Raw genomic sequence first — 21998 nt, forward strand, 5'->3', positions numbered from 1 at the left:
TTTTTTTTTTTTTTTTTTTAAAATCTATTACTCTGTTGCATAGAAGGATAACCAAACAGATAACTTCAGTTTAACACTGATGGGTTTCAGAGAATCTGACTTTAGGCAGTGCTGGAAGAATGGAGCCTCATGGAATTCCTGCTTGGTGTTTAAAAAAGATATTGCGCTTCCTATGTAACCTTGTTTGGCTATTGTGGGTAATTAGATGTGTGGACTACAAGTGCTTTCTCTTTGAGGGGTGACCAGTGGAGTGGGGCAAGAATCAGGACTTTGAGAGTTTTGTTGCTTGGGGACCTGTTTTGAGAATTGAGGTCTGGTTGTTCCTCAAAACGGAGATGGATAAACACAAGAGAAGCTGCATTCGTGCTGCTTTCTGTTACATACAACCAGTATTACTAAAAATGCTCCCTTAACAAATCTTACGTTCCCTGTAATGCAGATTTGAGAGATCTTGGGATTAAGATAAGTTGCATCTAAAATTACATCTAACTTCTTGTGGGCAAGAAGCAACGTTTTATGGGGGAAAACAGGAGGGGTGGTTTATGTCCTGGAGAAGAGGGTCTAGTGGAAAGTAAAAATCCTGGAGGGTTGTATGTGGGAAGATATACGGGTAAGCTGTAAGCTTGGCAGCCTTTTCTAAGACTACAATTTTTTCTAAGGCTACAATATTAAATGAGCCGTATGATGTTGAGATTTAGGGAAATTGCCTCATTGAACACCAAGATGTATCGATATCTAGTGTGGAAAGTGGTATCGTTTGAGGATTGGTTATAACGTCTGCTGAAGTTAACAGAAGTTAAACTGAAAGAAATTAGCCTACTTGCAGAGCCAGAGCGTGTCATGAGGCACTAGTAGAAAAGAAAATATTGTGGAATTCTCGTTCTGCTTGGATTTGCCAGATGTGCTTTTAGTAGGTAGAAAAAAAAAAATCCCAAATTGGAATTTTGAACAGTTCTGGGGATTTTGTGTATTTGTGTGTATACACATACACATATGGATACCTATACACATGTGTATGTGTTTGTAGGTGTCATATATCTTTGCCTGAGCAGGCAGAATTTTTTTTTTTCCAACTTATCTTTTGGGGGCAGAAAGTTGCATGTCTTGACTCTTAGAGCCTCTCCAAGTTCTGCCTAGATTTGTTGTCCCTTCAGCTTTTTACTCCGTCCCAGTAGTAGGAATTCTCTCAATGAGTTTTGAAGTGATTTACTGATGTGAAATAAATATATTTTGTAGAATTTTAAGTTTGCTGCTAAAATATACTTTCTGTTGTTGGCATAAAGCCATCTCCTTACTTTGGTATTTCTAGAAAAACTTTCCTTGTGCCTATTGCTATTGTCTCTGCCTTTATTAACACACTTTCTGTGAGCAAGAGATGGCTTGTGGTTGCTGCCTTTGAGCCTCTGTGCTCCCCTTTAACCCTGGCAAATAGTAGGGAATGACAGTGCTTATGCTGGACCAGCTGCTTTCCTCTGAAATGAGCACTTCTGTCTCTTTTTAGGAGATTCTGTACATTGGTCAACTGTGGGAGCCACAAAACCCACTGCTGATAAAACTAGGTCAGGCCTAATACGCTTGCAGCAAGAGCCTTGTTGAAATGAAAATTCATCTTTGTGTTACATAAACGATTGTTTCTCTTGTCTCAAAGATACAATAAAAGAGAGGATGACTTTCCCAGTCTGAATGAATATAATGATTTCCTGGAAGAAATAGAAGAAATTGGTAAGTCCTAATGCTTGCATTTTTGATGTGCTGTGCTCAGGAGGCTTTTATCTTCTGACTCAGCTGCCTATGAGAATGTCTAAGTTGAGTTTCTTTAATAGGATTTATTGTAGTATCTGATGCTTATCTAATTACTTTCGCTGTACATTTTTAATCATATTTGCTGAACTGTGGGACATTGTTCAGTAAAACATTTTAGCTGCCAGAGAAAAATCATGATATAAGGAGGACGCAGTGCATTATAACTGAGAAAGATGGATTTACAGGGCATTGTTGGTGTTACACTGAGGAAAAATTAAACAAAGAGGATAAATTCAAATTTTCTGTATATCCATTAGCTTTATCTACCATGACAGAAGCCATATGGTGTCTTTCATCATTTTTTTTTTTTTTGCTTCTGCAAGCAGCGTACTCGAAGTTACTTTGAAGCTGACCTTACATACCACTGTGGTAGCATTTTTTGTTGCTGTGCAGGAGAAGGTGATTTAGGAACAGACACTGATTTCTTTCTCTTTGCGTTAGCTGAAACAGAGCTTTGCCCTTTGGGAAGGGACTGTGTTATCAACAGAGTTTTTTCTTCTTTCTTAGGGAGACTTGTGATTTATGACAGAATAATGGAGTTTGCCTAGGAAAACATGGATGTGTTCAAAAGAGTCACTCTTAAATCATTTGTTTCTTGGTTTTAGGGGCTTCTCAACCTTTTTTTTTTTTTTCTTTTCCTTTTGTCCTGGAGGAAAAGAGGTGGAAATTTGAAGGAAAACATGCCACTCCCTTTCAGTTTCTCAGAGAAGCTCTTGCTCTTCTTTGGACTGTGATGTTTGTAGAAATGCATCCAATATATTTATTGGTGTGAGTAATGTATCATGTTTTTATTGGCATCAGAAGGCTGAGGCTGGAGAGCTAAATTGTGTGGCTGGGAATCACCAGGCACACTCATTCCAGTCCAAATATCTGGTGTGGAGACTATGTGGGTGTAGTTCTGTTTGCTTATTGTTTTGGATGGTGTGGAGAAAGGAGGGAGTGAGTAGGAAGAAGGGTTGCAGCTTAGCCTGAGGATGCTGGAAGAGTCTGTGTGCTCATGGAAAGGAAAATTGCTTTTTATTTATGTAGCATTTAATAAAGATTTCCCACTTACTGCTGTTATATCAATTTTCAGTGTCTATAATGAAGGAGTAAAGTTTTGCCTGAAATTGTTTGAAACTTGTTAATTTGTGCAGGGAGTTATGATTTTTGAGCCCAGTTTTTAAACGTCACAGGGATCCACAGCTTGTGCTAATAACTCGTTTTGGAAGTGGTAGAACTCTCTGTGGGTCTTTATAACCTTGTGAGCCCAAGTGAATCTGTCTGCAGTTGTGTTGATCCTGCAAATATATATAAATAAAAAAAATCTCAAGGAAAGTTATTTGGATTTGAAGTCAGTTGCCAGAAGGGGTCACCTCCTGTGCTAGAAGGGATGCAAAGGCTGAGTATTTCCTAATTTTCCCTTGTGGCAGTCAGCATGATCAAAGGAAAGAAAGGTTGCAGTTAAGACAACTCTTCATTTTCACTGTCTGAGGGCTCATTTTGTAACCTACTAACTTTAAGCAGAACTTTAAGCAGAAAACAGAGGGCTGCTTAGGTTTGAGAACAGCACCTTGGGGTAAAAATTCAAGCCCCATTTCCCCTTTCCTTGGGGACAAAGCTTCTTGCATGCATCTTGTTTTCCAACTTGGTCATTCCTGTTTCCCCAAACTTACCCGTGCTTGATCTTCTGAGCCAAGTTCTACAGCTGACAGTTGTCCAGCATGTAGCAGAAGCATAGTGATTTCTTGCACTGTTCTTGCTGTACATGTTGGATGTGGGTGGCTGAACAACGTGTTAGAGTTGTCTTAAAGTCTGTATAGCTGCTTAATGTTTCACTGCTAGAAGGAGTTATTTCATGTTTTTGTATGTGTCACTTCCCTGCTCGTGTGTGCAAGTGAGAAACTGGGCTGCAGGGAGGGAAAGAAAGAGCGTAGTCATGCAGAGCAAAGCTTTGCCTTTGCGGAGACAATGTATAACCCTTGGCAAAAGCTGTTAGTGGTTGTTAAAACTGACAATTTAACAAGCTTGGGTGCAGAGGATCATTTTTAATTTTCACTTCTCTCCTGCCAAATTCTCAATTTTTATGTGGGAGGGTCAAAGTGACTAAAAGTTCAGCTTTACCTTGTTTCTTCCTTGCTGGCAAGTTCTGTTTCTTAGTGCTGTGAGTGTGTGTGTGTGTGTGTGTGTGTGTGTGTGTGTGTGTGTTCAACTACAATAATAGCATGGTAGAGATAAAATATGAAAGTCCTGTTTGATGTGGCCCTGACACAATTCTTCTGTTCTTCCAAATGTTTCCAGTAGATCAGCTACAACATTAGAGGGAGCTGGCCAGCCTGATAGGATGCATGACCTCACCTGAAATATATTTTTCTCCTTTATATCCAGGTGTATTATATCTACGGATATTTTCTGTTTAAAGAGTGTTGGGTGGTATAGCAAAAGTGTGTGTTTGGGGGGGTGGGAAGTCACTATGGTAGTCACCTCAAGAGCTCCGTTATATAAAAAACACATTTAAGTGGTTTTGAACGTAGCCGCTAAGCAATGCGTTGGATTAAAATATATTATACAAGGCTTTAAATAGAAACCACGTTTTAAAGCAAGTTTTCCCCGGAAGAAATATCAGTTGGACAACCTGAGAACGTTGTAAACAGTTCATCACTGTTAACACTACAAAGGAAGATGACTGAGAGGGTTAAGTTCTGCCTTTAGGAAAAGCGTGTACAGGCATCTATTGAAATGAGTCGGGTAGCTCTGCCCTTACGATGAGAAGGGCAGGGTTAGACATTAAATGACCAGTCGCAGTCTCCAGACATCCCCCAACCTTTAGTTGCTCTCCCTACAAGGTTTTCTTCTTCCTCAGAGTGTTTCCCTAGCTGTTTTTTTAAAACCTCCTGTGAAAGCTCCCACAATAGGGCCTGCCTCTCGGCATGTGCATGCGCACGCTTGGCACGCAGCTCCCCTGCTACCCGACGGAGGCCTCCGGGCATGACCACAGCACAATTGTTCCAAGTAATTACTGCTTTCTAAAACTTTCCGTACGTTCAGCTTGGAAAGAGGCTACCAGGTATGTGCCTGTCAGGTTCCCGTGTCTCGTTGCTTCTCGTGCATTTTGTGCAATACCAGCCCCCTGGGTGACTTGTGTTCTTGCTCAGCATCCTTATCCACCGAGTGACCCTTGAATAGAAAGGATTTTACTCTCTGTGATCGCCTGTGGGTTATATTGTGTATTGTTTTGTCCTTTCTGTGTGCATGTAAGGATGGTTATGCTGTTGCTAACAATGGGAATAATCGGATTGGAAATCATCCATCTCTATCAAAAGTCCTTTTGGATTCTGTCCTCCAAACAAAGACTTCAGTACTGTACCTGTTCCAGCCCAAGTGATCTTTCTTAGATGATCCTTGCTAGGGATAGTGGTTTGAAATTCATTCAGCATGGTGCCAAGGTGTTTTTCTGGGAAATTATTGTCGCAAGGGAAGACAACTGAGGATAAATAGAAAGAATTATTAAGAATTGTTAGTATCTAACTGGTGTTTTTTTTTTTTTTTTCCTCCTCAGCTTAGCCATAAGTTTTCTTTTATCTCTGTTAACTGTTTCATGGTAAAAACAGAAATGCTTGCTGGAAGGGACCTCTCAAAGTCATCTACCCCATCTCTCTTCCCGTCTTGCAGCTTCCCTCTGCCAAACTGGGGAGTCAGAGGTGGGACAGGGCACTGAAAATGTGACCAGGATTGCTGCAGCAAAGCTGGGTCCTCAGGGCGGGCTGAGGATCTGGTTGTCCATCTTCCTTTCTAGTGCTCTTCCCAAAGCAGTTGCTTTTCTGCTGTTCCCAGTCTCTGGTTGGCACTTAGGAAGATAATAATTGAAAAAATGGTTTGTAGTAGGACAGGAGGAATATTGTTTCTGACAAACTAATTTTTATTAATATTTTTTAACTTTCACCATGCTCGTCCCAGTATAATGTGGGCTGAATGCTACATTTTGCAAGATAACCATGTACAATCTTATTCTTTCTTAATATCTCTTATGGATTTGGAGGACTGCGGAGGAGGTCAGGAAAGTGTTAAACTTTGAAAGAAGCAGCCATTCAATTTATTTCACTTTATTGCTAAAGTAACAGGCTAAATCAATTTTAGCCTCCTAAAGAAATAAAAAATGATTTTTGACTACATACCATTTGATAAAATAAACTTCATCATAAAATATATAATAAATTGACTACCTTTCTGTTGGAGCACTTAGTGCCAGCCCTACACTGGTCAACATATAGTTTACTGCCTTTTTTTTTTCTCCCTCTCTTTTTGTAATTGTAGATACCATTAATCCATAGCTTTCTCTCATAGAAGAGTGGGATGTATGGAACAGCATCTCCTGTGTCTGGTTGGGCCTCCACCTAGCTGAATTCAGCAGGGGTTCCTCACAGCTGGGACCAGAGAGGGTGGAAGGTGGGTGTCGTAAGTGGTTTGTGGGTGAGTGAAAAATGAACAACGTAGGAACTTGCTCTGTAGATCCTCAGTCTAGTACCTGCTGCCTCACCAGAGAGGGAGTGTAAGTACTTTTACATGCTAATGTTACTCTCCAATAAGGAATGGGCAGGAGAAGTCTCGGAAAATATGTAATATTGCCGACTGAAAAGGGGAGATTTTGATCAAGCTGATCAAGCCTGACATTCGCTTACATGCTGCAACTCTAGATAAATTATTGCACCATGTAATCCAAGAATTTGTCTCAAATTTTCTTCTTTCTTTAACAACAACTAAAAAAAAGTGCTTTTCTGTTTGTTTTACAATTGCACAGTGAATGTTGCTTTAGAAAGATTAAAAAAAAATTAAAATCTCTCTTTAAAAGGCTGAATTTGAGAAGTACAGAGTTTTACCTAAACAGAATGAAATGCTTCAGAAAAACACAATAGTCTTCCTGTTATACTTCAACAGATGTCTCAAGGCAAGTCAATTTATAAACCAACCAATGTGAGATGGATAAGTAGATAAATAATTGTTGCATACAAAACAGCTTCTGTTTCTTTTCCCTGAAGGGCTTCAGGCCTCTTATATCGGCTTATGCTATATTTCAACATGGACAAAAATAAGTCTGGCTTCTCTTTGAAACTTTTTTCAAACTAGCCATCTGCTTTGCCAGTCATAGTCGGATCTATACCAATATTTTTTCAGGATAGGTGTAGCATGTGGGTTAGGCTTTTAACTCTTTGTTTTCCTCCTAGTTTTATTTTTATAACCTAATCTACTTTTATCTGTTCTTTTTTTTTTTAATTGAAACATCAGGAAAAATTACATTAAAAATTAAATTGTAGGAAATTCAAAGCAGTCCAAATTGAGCAATGCAATGAAGTTCTCTCTATATAAAAGGTGTGATGCTGTATATGACTTGTTCATATGTCTCTGCCCTTTGGTTTGAAGGGGACATGGGAAGAGTCTCTTAATTATTCTTCATGGCCTAGTCCCCTACCAAATGGACTTTCAGTTGTAATTGTGAGTGTATAATTGTACGAATCTGTGTTCTCTAAATATTAATGAAAAAAAATGAAGATCATGAAAAATATATTAGAAAATGTACTGGAAACTATTTGAGCTGGCTGGCTGGCCCCTGGTAGCAACCATGCAGAGTCCAAGAGCATAGTTTGTCCTGCTGCTAGCATATTTGTGGTAGGAGGAGGATTTTTGTTTTTCATTTATTCAAGGACAGCTGTTGGCACTGCTCTTGATCGAGTGACGTCCAGCTCCTAACACTGTTGCAGCAAAAAATACCTCTTCAGTATTTTATGTTTTGAAATCTGGATCATGCGGCGTTGAGGAGCAGCAGTTAAGGGTGCTGTTATGGGACCAGATGCTCCTCTGTAATGCCTGTGAGTTGTTGCCCAGGGGGGAAATCCATTTATCTTTAAGGACATAGGAAGTAGTGATCCTTGGAGTTGTATTTCTGGTGTGGAAGCACAATAAATGTGGCAGAGCAAAACCAGCGTGGTGCAAGGGAACACGAGGGTCGAGGAGACTCGTTTTGTGGCGAGCATCCACTGGAGCACGTGTTTCTGACCACAGCAGGGAAGCAGGAGGAATAAACCTTTTCTAACCTTATTCCCAGCAGGGCTGCAGGCCTTTAAGGACTGGCTGCACAAGTGGGTCTTGGAGATTCCTGAAACACCGATGGGTCCCTTGCATGGAAATGTTGCTTCAGACCAAACTGCAAGTTACATGAACTTTGGAAGTAGCCCTGAATAAAGGGGGTGCATTGGCATAAGTGTAAAACTTTCCTTGCTTTACCCAATATAAGCTTAACATTTTACAACTTTGTGGTACAAACCTAGCTAAACTGCTGAACCTATTAATGCCAACTAGGAAAGAAAAACAAATTAGCCAGCGCTCGTCAGAGAACCTAGGTCACTAGCTTATTGCTGGATTATTTTTAGAGGAATACCCAAGATGTTCAGGAGCCCAATGGCATTTGGCTTCTCATCTTGTTCCTCCTCTTGCACCTGAAGGTGGCATCTGGGCATCCTGCTAGCACAGCATGTCTCGTGCTATTTCTTTCTTGTGTCGTCATTGAAGAGTTTGGAGAGCTGCTGTGTGGATTTAAGTTGTAGGAAGTGCTGACATTCCCATGCAGCTGCTGTCACTGCAAAGCCCCGATCTTGAGTGTGTGCCAGCGTTTTCACATGACAATTCTTCTCTGCCATAATGCTCAAATATTAAACTGCTTGTCAGCTGGAAACTCTAGGCTTGGAAGTTGGAGGTCAAACCAAGACTAAAATAACATGTTTTCTTAAGGAAATGCTGCCACAACTGCAAACTGAATATTTGCTGCAATATGAAATTGAACGACATTGTTAATGCCTTTCGGAGAGGAAAAGCAATAAAATGTAGCTGAGATGAGTAACTTCTCCCAAAACCCAACTTTGAAAGTCAGAGAGCTCTGTGGCTTCTGCCATGCCAGTGCCTACAGGCACCACCTGAGATGCTGTCAAGACTGCTGAGCTGGACGCTGCACATGGCTGCAGACTCGGCTGCCCAAATGTGGGAGAAAGGAAGCATTATTCCCCTGCCCTCGTCTTTGCAGAGGGAGGACCTCCAGAATAGAGGTCAAGTGCTTTGCCCAGGATCAGTAGTGAGGTTGGAAATTGAACCAGGTTTGGATTCTCAGTCAAATGCTTAAACCACAAAACCAGGCTGCATCCCAGCTCGTTTTGGAAGTTGGAAGGGTGTGGGGATAGAGCTCGGCTGTTTTAGGAGTCAGGATGAATTGAAATGTCAGTCCTTTGCTATTGCTTGTTCTTTGGAAAAGAGGAAAAGCATACAGTGGTGTTTTTAATTGTTTGCTTAAGGTTAGGAATTCATTCAACTGTATTGTATTCTACCGGCTTTTTTTGTTGCAGTTTAAGCAAGAACTGAGGACTTCTGGAGGTCTAAGAGGATCCATCAGTTGAGTACTCCGGGAAGGAGTATTCTTCCTACTCCCATGTCTGTATTCCTGCAGTTTCCATTGTACCAGCTCTGGCATTTGTCCGACCCCTTTGCTGAGCCAGGCCAGGCTGTGGGGAGGTTTCCATTGCTTCTGCAAAGGGTCCAGAAAGTCCCAGAGTTGGAGCAGGGGAGAGGGCCAGGTTTGGACCGGGAGGTGGAGGTGAGAACAGGACACCACTGCTGGCAATAGGGAGCTGCTGGGGCTGGTTGAGTCTGACTGAACCATATCCCACAGCCCTGCTCTTTTGGTCCTCTCCCCCTTCCCACCCACTTCCTATTTTGTGTTGCACCAGTGGTGTCTGCTTTGAAACCTGCTGTTCCTTTTGCTGCTCCGCAAGACTGAAGTCCCGTATTGGCATCTTCACCTCTTTCCATTCTTTAGGAGTTGGCTGAGGGCAATGGCTATGTCATCCCTTCTTGCAAAGGGTTTATCAATAATGGTGCAGACTTCTCTGCTTTTCCTCTGAATGCCCTGCGACCACGTGGCAAACCTCTTAAAGGGTTGTCCTGGGCTGGGGGTCCAGGATGGCTTGAGGAGGGAGGTGGACATGAGCCCAGCATCCCCTCTGGCTGGGGCTGCCCGAGTGGCTCGCGGGATAATGGCTCTCAGTTGGGATTTGCTTGACCCCCGGCTGAACCAGTGACCTGGGGGTGAAAGGCTTGAGCTCTGTATCAAATTACTAATCGTCCAAACTATATTCATCTTTCAAGCTGTTGATTATAGCCACCACAGAACTTCCTGAAGTAGCTTCTGCGCCATATGTAGGTAATTGGGAATATCCAGCTAAGCAGTGGGGCTTGCTGGCTGACCCTACTGTACAGCTTGTTCACAGCCGTGTGGACATGTCCTCTGTGCGTTTGTGTGTGACACGAGAGACCAAAACCATCTCATTTAACCTCCCCATGCGAATGCATCTGCACATTCCATGTAATAAATGTAATTGTGCCGTGGAGCATTGGAGTTGTAAAAAGATGTGACCGTTTTCAAGAGTACCTGAAAATACTTGTTCTATAATCCTTGTGCATTAGGCAGCCTTATGAAATGGAAGGGCCTAGTTTCTAACCTTGTGTTAATATGCATGTGCCTAGTCTGATTTCATTTCACAGGAATCTGTGTGTTCTTAGCTGTAACTGCTACTTAAAGGTCAGTATTTTGCTGACAATATCATAGTTATTCATTATCAGTATTCAAAATAGGATGGGAAAAAAAAACCCGGTGAATTTTCATCTGCTGCAAATATATAAACCTAAAGGAACTCCACTGCTCTTGTATTTTGCAGTGGTTTAGCAGACTGCATCTTGCTTTGCAAAGTGTATTTAAATAAGAGTTATTTCTGCAATGTTTGATGCTAAATGCTAAAAGGGAGCGAGAATATAAGGGTAGTATTTCTTTGTTGTAGTTGTGCATGCCAACGTAATTCCTTTCCTTCATGTCTCTGATATTTATGCAGTATTTAACTTGACCAACAATGTGGATTTGGAGAACACCAAAAGGAAAATGGAGATGTACCAGAAGGATAACAAAGAAGTCATTCAGAAAAATAAGATAAAACTGGTTAGTTGAACTCTTTATCTCTTTACAATTTTTATTCATTAGTGAAAAAGTTAAGGATTTTCTAAGTGGAGTACTTCCTAAAATAGTAGTTTAAAACCAAATCAAAGCTAAAACGTGATGTAGGTTTCCCATTGTATTAAAAAAGTGTAATAAACTAATATTCTGTGATACTATTATTTAGTGCTGCGCAGAGGTGAAACGGATAGCTGGAACACAATTATTCTTTACTTTGGGAAGAGCTTAAAAAGAGGGACAGACAGAAAAGTCTGTATCTAATTCATCACCGCTGCGTGCCTGCTGGCAGTGTCGTTGGACAATATCCAGGGGAGACCAAGTTCATTCCTATAGCAGGACAATCATTCCTTTCTCATCTGAAGGAAAAAAGGAATCCAGACTCAGACATTATGAAGCTCCCAAGAGAGACTTGTAAGATTGAGAGAAAGCAAAGGTCTGGTTTATGCAAAATTTAAAATGAAGGATGTTGAAACAAACTTGAAAACTTTTGTTTAAGAGCTGATAATAATAGCGGAAGGATTGTATACATTGTCCGTATGCAGAACACACGGGTCTTTGAAGATTTATTCATTTAAATACGGCTCAGATATAATTTTGTTCTTTAAAAATAAACTTACATGGATTTCTTTCTTAAGGAAATGTTTAATCTGCTAAATATTTTTTCAGTTTAAAAAATATACATCGTTATTGGTTCCTGAAGGAAAATGTCTGCCAAGAGTGTGACATAACAGGGGTGTGTGTCTGTGTGTGTATCCTTGCTGTCCTAAGGACTCTCTTTCAAATCAGTAGGGGTGAAGTCCTTGCTCCCATGAAGTCTGTGGCAAAACTCCCAGTGATTTCTTCGGCCCCAGCATTTCACAGGAGGGGGTTGGAATCTGAAAAATGTTTGTTTGAACCTCTTCCTTTTAAAGGCAAGGAAATTTCCCTAGGGGTCCATCTCTGATCTGTTGTCCGGTGGCCGACGCTGTGCAATATCCTATGCTTCAGAGGAACACAGAGCTTGAAGACATCCTTGACCACGTCTTATGTTACAATATGAGCAAAACCTCTAAGGTCACTGTCAGAATACCCTGAGTCTTTCTTTTGTTCATGTATATGCGTTATAGGCAGCCTGTGCACTGTTTTTACGAGCTTATTGAGCAGCATAGAACTACTCCGTCCCCACCTGGGAAGCTGCAGTCCAGCAGAGTCCATCTCCATCTCCTGGTCCATGTCCTTGTAACTTCTTCTCAGCCCTTCTTTTCTGCTGCTCTTGGCATCATGAGCATGCTGTTCTTTGTAAATGAAAATATTAAGTTATTGAACTAGTTGCCTCAGGTTTGAATGACTGCCAGTTCAAGACAGGACACATTTGTTGTCTTGTAGTAGTTTCTTAGGGCCTTACTATTTCTGTGCTAACCCGTGTGTTGGCTTTGTAGATTTAATGCAAGATCATGTAGGGAAAAATTAAATATATAACTTAAAAAAAAAAAAATCTTTAAAACAGTATCTTCTCCAAGCATAGGGTAACTTGTTACTTCCCACTTTGTTACTGTACATCTAATTTTGTATTTTAGTTTGTTCACAGATTCACAGATTTGAAATAATTTTCTTTGGATTCCATGATATGAACAGATTAAATCTTCTTGATTTTTTCCTTTCTTTGAATGTGGGGAAACATTGTTTCTAAATGCTTCTTTCGTGTTCCCTTATGTATTTCGATTTTGCCATAGGTTTTACCATTATTATTTTTATTATTTGAGTCTGTAATATCTTTAATCTTGACTGAGCCCAAACTGTCCTACGGACCTTCTCTCTCTCTATCTTTTTATTTATTTATTTATTATTTTATTTTATTTTAACTTTTGTTTGGTGTTCCCTTCAGAGGGAATTCAGTCTGACTTGGAGTAATTCTTCCTTTGTTCTTGTAGTCTGATCTGGCTTAGGTTTGTTTATAAATTTATCCATATCTCTTTTTTTTTTTTTTTTTTTCTTTTTCTGAGCTGGTTTTTCAGGCTGTCTCTTGGCACTTCCCTACAAGTTTTCTTTTGTTTCAGTGCAAATTCTAGGCAGCTTGAATGATCTCAAATACCTTCAGCTCTTAAATTCTGTTGACTGAACTTGCTAGATCCCTTAATTCTCAGAAATAGCCTCAATTAGCAATTTGGCGTTTTGTAAATAGAATCTCATTTCAAGTGGGGGACCAGCTTCATTCTCTGTTCCATATATATACTTATCTTTAGTTCCTAGTATTTTTTTTCTTTCCTGTCTCTGCCTCTTTTGTCTTGGAGCCTTTCTTTTCTTTATTATGACTTTCAAATACAGTTGTCTTAATGGTTTGAGCAGTTTTGTGGTACTATATTTTTTGACCCTTGGTTACATCTCTTTTAGGAGTCAGATGTAGGAATAGAGAGGTGTCCCCTTATTTTATAGTTGAAGTATAAGGAAAAGCCATTGTCATCATCTAATGTTTAAAGAGAAAAGATCGAGGTGATTTTTTTTTTTTCCCTGCTGTAGAGAGCAGCAAGGAAAATCTATTTTGTACTGGCTGCTAAGGGACGGTCCAAGCATTGGTCCAAATGCCCCATCCAAAAATGCCCCTTAAAGGTGGAATTTACTTGCTTTCCCATTACTTGATCTCTTGTAGGTATTCTGATAGGCAACAGAGCATAATCTGTCCACTAAGAAGGAAAATTGTTGCTAGTGGATTTTTAATGTTTCCATTTCAGACTCGGGAGCAGGAAGAGCTTGAGGAAGCTTTGGAGGTGGAACGGCAGGAAAACCAACAGAGGCGACTGCTCATACAGAAGGAAGAGCATCTACAGCAGATGATGAAAAGGAAGAATAAACAGGCACTCTTGGATGAACTGGTGAGTTCCAACACCAGAGGCTTTGTGTGTTGCATAGCAGAGCAAACAGCAAATGTATTCAGCACTTCCAACCTTGAATTGTGGAATTATTCCATCTGCTCACTCCTGTTCTTCTGTTTTGGACTTGTTACGTGTTACAGTTCTCTCATTTATCATTCTTTCTGTTGCTGAAAACAACTCTGAATGGTTTGGGCAAGCCAAGGACTGGAGGGAGCCTGTTTATGGGGCCCAAAGACTGGTTCATAGACTGCTTCAAGTCAGTGTCCAGAATGCCCAGTGCAGCCAGAGATCAATTCTAGGGAGCTTTTCTCAGTCCTTATTCAGAGTGTAGATGTAAGGAGCTGATATTTCATTTTTCTGTAGGCTGAAAGGTTCCTTTTAAATCTCTTGAGCCTGTAGCTTTGCATCCAGCAATTTCTTCTCACATAAAAGGTAAAACAACAAAATGTTTACACCCCACACAGTAGGGAAACTCCACTGCAAATTCAAACTGAATGGCTCTGAAGAAGGATTTGGACCTGGTTTCTGATGTCCTAAACTGTATTCAATCTTGCTTTAAAATACACTTACTTTAGTAGAGAACAATATGGTTTACTTACACCATAGTTTTACTGGAGACCTACTTCACCAGAAAATAATGGCTATAAATAATCCTTAAAACGTAACCAAAATTAAGTACTTTTAATGTGATTGCATGTGTATTGCTATTAAAACATTCTCAGTATTCTAAAAATAACAGAAAGGTGATTTTAAAGGCAGAGGAAGGAAGCTGGGAAACTTTAGGTTACCTCTGTTTATAAAAGGGCACTGTCAACTTAAATTTGGACCCAAACTTGTTTTGTAATACTAAAGGTTTATGAAACCAGCATTGAAGTGTTTGTACAATGACTTATAAGGTCTCTGGAAAGCCAGTGGTTGTTAAACAAATAAACATTTGCTTTGGTCTCTGAAATCCCCCTAATGCTGTGTTGCAAATCTGAAAATGAGGCTGAGTGCAGATGCAGCAGGAATGAGCATAAGCAGTAAAAAAAAGTAATGACTTGTTTAAAAAAAAAAAATTCTTAAACCTGTGGTGGTTGGTGCTGTAGCAAAGACCCAGGGACCTGCTGGGGAGATGAGGACGGTGTCGCGGGCGGCTCAGGCTCTGCAGGCTCCTGCACGAGGAAGCAGGTGCTGTGGCCCCTGGTCCTGAGCTCTTGCCCATGGTCCATTTTATCTCCTACTCCTAAATTAGGCAGGTGTTGTATTGTTGTCATTATAAATGACCTCTTCTAAATTAAAAATGACCACTTCAAAAACAACACAAAGCTCCCTGGTGTAATTGGTAGTCCCAAGTGGATTTAACATTTTTTGGCGGAAATATTTATATTTATAAGTTTACCTTCCAGTCTTAGATAACCGGGGCTGAGTAAAAATTTTAAGGCACTCCCTTTACTTATGCTGTAAACGGTCTGCAGACAAATGCTTATTACAGAGCTGCTGTTGGAGATTCGTGCTCATGTGAAGCTGTTCAGAAGCCCAGGTTGGCTCAATTACTGCACCAGAAATGCAGCAGGACGGGTGATGTGAAAAGTAGGTGTCCAGCATCACTGTTCTTCACAGTCATTTCAGTTCTCTAAAATATGAAGCCTAGCAAGGCATCTTGCTGCATTAAAAACTTCAAGCTTCTTACTCTAGATGGCTATAACTGAAATACATGATCCACAGTCCAGTTTATTAAGCTCAGTTGTTTTTGGCAAGTAGCAAATATGGTTCATAGTTCAATATTTACTTAGTTCCTTGAAACAGAAATATATATGATATTTGAGTGTTTTATGAATAAAATCTTGCACCAGAAAACTCTCGGAATAATCCATTCTGAAGTGTTTGCCTGCTCCCAGCTTTGCTTGCATTGTAGCTGGGTAAATTAGGGGATTTCAATGTACATGGGGATAGTCAGACTAGTTTATTAGAAAATTATTTGGCCAATAATTTTCTGGCTCTCAAGAATGTAGTATGTATATGTATGTTTATAATCAATCTGTTGTAGTCTAAATGTGAGATTTTTAAGTAGTTAATTTGCTTGGCTTTTTTTTTATTAGTTTTATATATTTAGAAAAAAAGTTGGCTGCCTTCCCTAAAAAATAAGTTGGTAAAGGAGAAAATAAATATACTGTTGGTTGCACTTACAATAGTGCTATTGTGCAAAGCAGAGCAAGGATCACTTCCAAACGGCCTCAGGTGAAATCTAATGGGAAGCAATTTCAAACTGGTCTGAGTTCATTGGTAGAAAGAATGTGTCTTAGATAAACATCTGATCCAAGTTATACTACTTTGTATTATTCCTTCTCTGATTAAGTTCTATTTTTTTTTTTAATTTTAATAAATATAGTTGCATTGGCTGATTGGAATAAGGAGCCTGTTATATTGTCTTTAATGTGGATTCTATAAAACCAGTTGTTTGCAGGTTATTCTGATTTATGGGGCTGCTGCAGCTTTTTCCTATTACTGAAAATGATGGTTTTCAGTAAACTGTTCCTCCTTTAGAGGATAGTTAGCACTACACAGCTCTGCTCCTGATGGCCTTTCAGGCACAGTTTTCAGTTTTGAAGAATATGCAGTGTTAATACTTATTTCATTTTAATATTCACATTTGTTACTTGTATGTTTACAGGAGAGCTCCAGTCTTCCGGCTTCCCTGCTTTTAGCTCAACATAAGGATAGGTCTACTCAGCTAGAAATGCAATTGGAAAAACCCAAAGCTGTCAAACCAGTCACATTTTCCACTGGCATCAAGATGGTAAGAATTCTTTCTTTCTTTTTTGAATGCCTTTCCAAAGACTCAGCTTTTCCTAGTTTGACTTAGAGGTTATTATTTAAACTTAACTTACTGTGCAAAATAGATGAATTTCTAATTGCTTATATAATTGGAAAAGAACAGTCTAAGAATTTCATCATGCTGCTAGTTGGAATGTACAGCATCTTATATTGCATACTTGTCCAAAAACAATCTGGTTTCCCCTCACCCTCTTGCAAAGCTGTATGGTATTTTCATTTTTTTTCCTTTTTTTTGGTCTCTGATTTGTGTCACAATTCTGGAAGTGGAAATTTTTGGAGTTTGAAGAAAAGGCTGCGCTCTGTTCAGATTTACCCTCACCACTGCTGCCGGTGGTGGGGAAATCTGTGAGTGTGAGACAGAAGCAATTGGCACCGTTTTCCAGATTAAGGATGCTATTTTCATTGTTACTGGAATCTAGGAAGCAGCAAGTATTTTGTTTCAAACGTGCTAGTTAGTGCTGCTGTGACAGCTCAAGATCCGCCAACATTCCTGCTCTTCATCACAATGCAGCACAAGCACCCTCAGCCCCTGTGTGCAAAGGCAAGTTTCCCGAGCTTTGCTTTTTTTGGGGCAAGGGGGAGTATTTTACATGTGCTACGGATCTTTTTTGCACCTCGGTGATTTCCTGTTTTCCAACACATCTTAAAAAATCTGCACATTTTAGGCTGTGTTTTAGAGCTGAAAATGCCAAGCGAGGTCTTGAAAATAATGCCCCTTCCCCAACAAACCAAAAACGAAGCAAAGCAAAAACTTTTGCATCAAAGTTATCTCCTATCAACTAATCAGTCTGTTTTGTCAGAGATACCTGTACTATGTTCGTTGTCCCTTTTCCCCCAAGGATTTCACAATGTAATAACATTTGCAGCTTATTTTATTTCCAAAACTAGTGCAGCTTTTTTGAAGTTTTGCAGATTGTTTGCTTGAGCTCCTGTAGTATAAACTGTATTTTCTTCCTTTTTCTTTTAAAAAATCTGAGTGCTTGAAGGGAGATTTATATGTGCCATGATACGCTTTCTGTGTGTATAAATAAATAAAAAGGTGTACAGAAAATGTTCATCTTTCAATTTAAAAACAGAAAATACTCTAAATGAAAGCCTCCAGATATCAGAGGGTATTGTCAGCATTTCATAAAACTGCTGGTCTGTCGTGTGGGAGAAGAAAGAAGATACAGTTATGGTGCATGGTGAGGACAGTGGAAGTGCTTCTCCATCCATTTATAAATGGGTGTTAAACAGTATTATGTGGAGAAGACTATTTTAAGTCTCCAGATTTGAGTAAACTTCATCCAAGAAAGAACTGGATGAGCAGATTTTGAGTATTGTGCTGTTTACACCTTAATGTTCGGAACTGGAGCAGGGAGGAAGCTCCAGGTGACTGAAAAGGTGATAGTTATTTTATCTGTGTTCAGAAAATCTGAGTACTCGGTTAGTGGAACTGGTTTGATCCCCAGTTAAAAACAAGCAAACAAAACCTGACTGAGCTCAGTCCTAGATTAAAAAAGAACAGCTTCAAAAAAAAAAAAAAAAGAAGAAAATACTGTTTAAAAAAAGAGTTAAGGATAGGAATTTTAAAAGTTGGAGAAAAGCTGTGGGAAATAGATTGCATCAAGCAAAATAGATTTTACACTCTGATAAAACTACAGATTCGGTTGAGAAAGGAGAATGCTTGATTTGCTTTGTACATGACGTTGATTTAAGAAAAAATACATGAAGACTGCGTTATACAATAATAACAATACCTACACTCCATGGTAAATGGATTAACTGGCGAACTTGCAACTTTTGTAGCTGTTGGTTACCACAGCATGGAAATATTTCTGTGGGTGTTCTGCAAGGGCACAATTCAGTGTCTGGAAGCAGATGTTGAATTTCTGTGGATGACATGCAAGTTGGCAGGGGGCAGGGCAGTTTTGATGACAAGCTGGCCTCATGTGAATGAAATGTATTTTAATATGGCTAAATGCGAAATTATAAATAGAAGAATAAAGAACAGGCTCCGCGAGGTGGATTTGGAAGTCTAGCTAGACGGGTTAACCAATCTGACCCATGGCCACGGCATCTGTGGAGGCCTTGGCTGGATGAGTGGTGCTGGAATAAGTAGGAAACGACTTGACTTTGGTAACATTTGCAGGCTGGAGCGTTGTGCCGGCTGCGTTTTGAATGCAGAATCTGGTGAGGGCGCCCGTAAGAGCCACTGGTGTTCGTTCAGAGGTGACAGGCTCTTTGCTGGGCCTGTGGCCTAGGAGAAGGTCAGGGTATGACCCGCTGTACGGGAGGTGCCTCCTCAAGGGGAAAGTCCCCTGAACAGGGTAGCCTCAGTTAAACAAATGGGAACTAAACAGGGAGCAAAGAGGGGCTGAAGTTCACAATGTTCGGATGGGTAATTGCCCTCCCTGCTGAAATGCACTGTGGGATGTGATGAAATCTCCGATTCTTGGTGTCTCCAGCTCAGCAGGTCGGGGATGCCGGTGGGAACGCTGCCAGCTGCACGCTGCCGAGCTGCAGCAGGAGCAGCTCTGTGCTCAGCGCCCGTGCACCGCTGCGGCCCCCGGTCCCTGTCACTGCATCCCGGGGCAGCAACAGGTTTTTCTGACAACCTCCCGAAACTCAGGCCGCCCGTTTTGCATGACTGGGAGCAGGAGGGAAAGTCGAGCTGCTTCGGGAGGCCGGACTCCGAAGCCCCTTGCTGGACAGGTCTGCCCAGATGAACCCCCCGTCGGCTCTGCAGCTTTGCAAGCCGCATAGTGTCGTTGTGAAAAGTCATATTCAGCTCCAGTACTAACGAGTTTCAGCCGAATCACTACATGCCATCTCCCCTTGTGCATCTTCCCTCCTTGCTCGTGCTTTTTTGGTGGCGTCTTCCTTGATTTTCCCCCTTGCAGGAAGGGACAGAGCTAGCCAAGATACGTGGCTAATCCTGAGCTTGTGTTTACTAAAAGGTTTTAAGCACGTGCCAGTTGTGGCACTCCACGTGGTGCTTTTTTAAAAATATTTTTCCATCTTAAATGTGGTTTTCCTGGAATGGTCCAGGCTGGCGATGTCCTCCAGCCCGGCTGTAACGGGCCGCGCTCCTCGGTCACGTTCCTGCCTTCCCACACAAGTCCCCTCTTGGTGCCCGGCAGCGCTTGGGGAAGTTGGCTCCCTTCAGGTGTCCCGTGGGTGCTGTGGGCTCCCCCCTTGCAGTGGGAGCATCCTTCCCTAGTAAACCAGGAAAGAGCATCCCCTAGAGCACAGGAAAGACAATTAAGTTGTGAGGATCCCTCCTGGATTTCTATTTTGTTCTCTTGGATTTTGCTCTTTTTTGAGCAGGAGCAGCTTTTTCTTTGTGGTCTAGTAGAACACAGCAGCTTCCTCTTCTTAATTTCTCTCCGCAGATTCTATCTTCCCGCACATTAAGCATATCTGCCTAATCAGTCAGCCTCATTTACCCCTGTCAGTGGGGGAAGGGGCTTCTGACCTTTTCTGCTCGTCATCCTCGTCAGATTAGCAAGGAGGCTTTCTGCATGTTTGAGTATTTAAAGCATTCTCATTAAACCTAATCTCAAATCAGTATTTCTAAAGAAATTACCATCTTAATTGTACTTCTTGCAGTAGTGCTGCAAATACTATTTCCTGCCAATGCTTGTGCTTGAACAGATCTTGGTATCAGCCAAAAAGAGCAAAGGTGGTCAGGAATGAATAACTCTTTCAGGATTTCCAGGGCTTTTCAGGCTGTGCAAACCCAATCTAATGTCTGGGCATGGAAACACCCTTCTGTTTCCTGGTGAGCGTAGTGATCATTTCTGCCTGGGAGATGATTTAATGGGAAGCTAATTCTGAACAGCCCAGAATGCTTCGGGCATGAGCGGCAGTTTGCAAATGTAGCAGGAATTAATTTTGTTACAGTAATTCTAGTTTTCTTATCAAGTTTCTGCTGCTTCCAGGACTGCAGGAGACTTTTGGTGCTTGTAGCTCTGTGCTTTGCATCACCATTACGGCTAAAAGCACGTCGGCTCGGATCCAGGTCCTCGGAACTGCTGATGTATCCCTCTTGATTTCCTTGGAAGCTGGGCACGTGCAAACCTGGGAGTCTGGGATCCAGATCTTTGCATGTTTTTTATGAGAGATGAGTGCCACGGACTGGCTTGAGTGAATGCCACCTTAGTGATGTTTCAGGCCCCTTGCCCTGTGCCTTTTTCCTGTTGCTTACAGGTGTTTCTTTGTTCCTTCCCTTCTTCTTCCCAGCAGACTGCCCTGCCAGTGGTGGTATTCTTGAGTAATTTCATGTAGTTTAAAAGCCCAATTACCTTTAATAGGATTGCCAAATGGGCAAGAGAAGAACACAGATATTCTCTGGCCTGCAACCATGTGAGAAAGCATTTCCTCTCCGTTTCATACCCAGACACCTCAGAGGTGATAGAATGCACCACTGATCATTCAACGTTTTTGTTTTCGTTACTCGATAGTGGGGCGAGTATTTATTAATAGAAATATTAGTAGACACTGAGATGAAGGGTTGGTTGTACTGTGTTTCTCTCCGCTTAGTGTTGTGACCAGAATGGTCACCACCGCTTGGGAATTTGCAGCTTAAATAGGAAAGGGAACCAGATGCAGAAAGGGGATGCAGCTTGCCCGGGGTTAGACAGCAGACCAGTGGCAGAAGGAGGAATAGGAGTTAGAGCTGCTAAAATTTTAACCTTCAATTTCTACTTCTATCTAAATCGCAGCAGTGGTTTTAGCCATAGTTTTATATGTGTCTGAATATTACCGGGATTTTATTCCAGCTGTCGCTAGCAGGAAACTAGAGCAGTTCAGAGCTGGCGAGGGCAACGCCAAGTCTGCAGCAGCAGCAGCGGTTTGCAGGAGGAGCAGTCAAATCAGGATTTCACAGGAATGAGTGGGCCGGATGCAGGATGCCCAGGACACCTCAGGAATGCAACTTACTGCTAAGCTGAACATATCAAGTGTGAGGGAAGAGATTTCTTGTAGTGCTACACTTGCATTATTATTCTAATGAGAAATAACATTCTTGTTTTACATTTTGTGGAACAATCTCTGTTAAAACATTGACCTCATCGGCTCAAGTTAAATGAACTATTCTCTGTTGCTGCCTTTTCCTACAATATTGCTTCCTGTGCAAACAAATGTTCAACGGCTGCTCCTGTTTTTCAGGCTGTTTTCTTTTATAGCTCGTGGAGCAATTATCCAAAATTCTGTTCCAAATGCAAAAAGAAGTCTCTCTAAATACTTTCTTAATCAGCTGTGCTCCTTCAGAGTTGTTTAGACATATGCCAGGTACTCAGAGGTAAGTGAAGTCTATCTAGCACTGCTGCTATTTAGCCTCTATCCTGCAGCTCCAGAGAGTGCTTTGCCATTCCAGCTGTGTGACAAGGAGCTGTTTCAGCCTTCCAGCCTGGCTTTGCCACTTCTTGCTGCTCTGTTTTTTTAGGAACTGCTCTTAGTATTTGCTTGAAGTTTATATTTAAAAAAAAAAAAAAAGGCACGAATTGAGCCTATTTCCTTCC

The 21998-nt window shown here is 41.1% G+C and overlaps 1 protein-coding gene across 3 annotated transcripts in view; it reads left to right on the forward strand.

Annotated features, from left to right (window-relative positions):
- MNAT1 (MNAT1 component of CDK activating kinase) overlaps positions 1–21998 on the forward strand; it is a 106868-nt gene that overhangs the window by 31849 nt on the left and 53021 nt on the right. For all 3 annotated transcript variants that reach the window (XM_088539610.1, XM_088539609.1, XM_088539611.1), the window contains exons 3-6: positions 1649–1722; positions 10710–10813; positions 13537–13677; positions 16331–16456. In XM_088539610.1, the coding sequence (XP_088395736.1) occupies positions 1649–1722; positions 10710–10813; positions 13537–13677; positions 16331–16456 (445 nt within the window). The remainder of the gene's footprint in view (positions 1–1648; positions 1723–10709; positions 10814–13536; positions 13678–16330; positions 16457–21998) is intronic.

The sequence above is a fragment of the Tinamus guttatus genome, unplaced genomic scaffold (assembly GCF_059628265.1).
Source record: "Tinamus guttatus ecotype Peru unplaced genomic scaffold, ASM5962826v1 Tinamus_guttatus_pri_ptg000048l, whole genome shotgun sequence".
Taxonomy (NCBI): Eukaryota; Metazoa; Chordata; class Aves; order Tinamiformes; family Tinamidae; genus Tinamus; species Tinamus guttatus.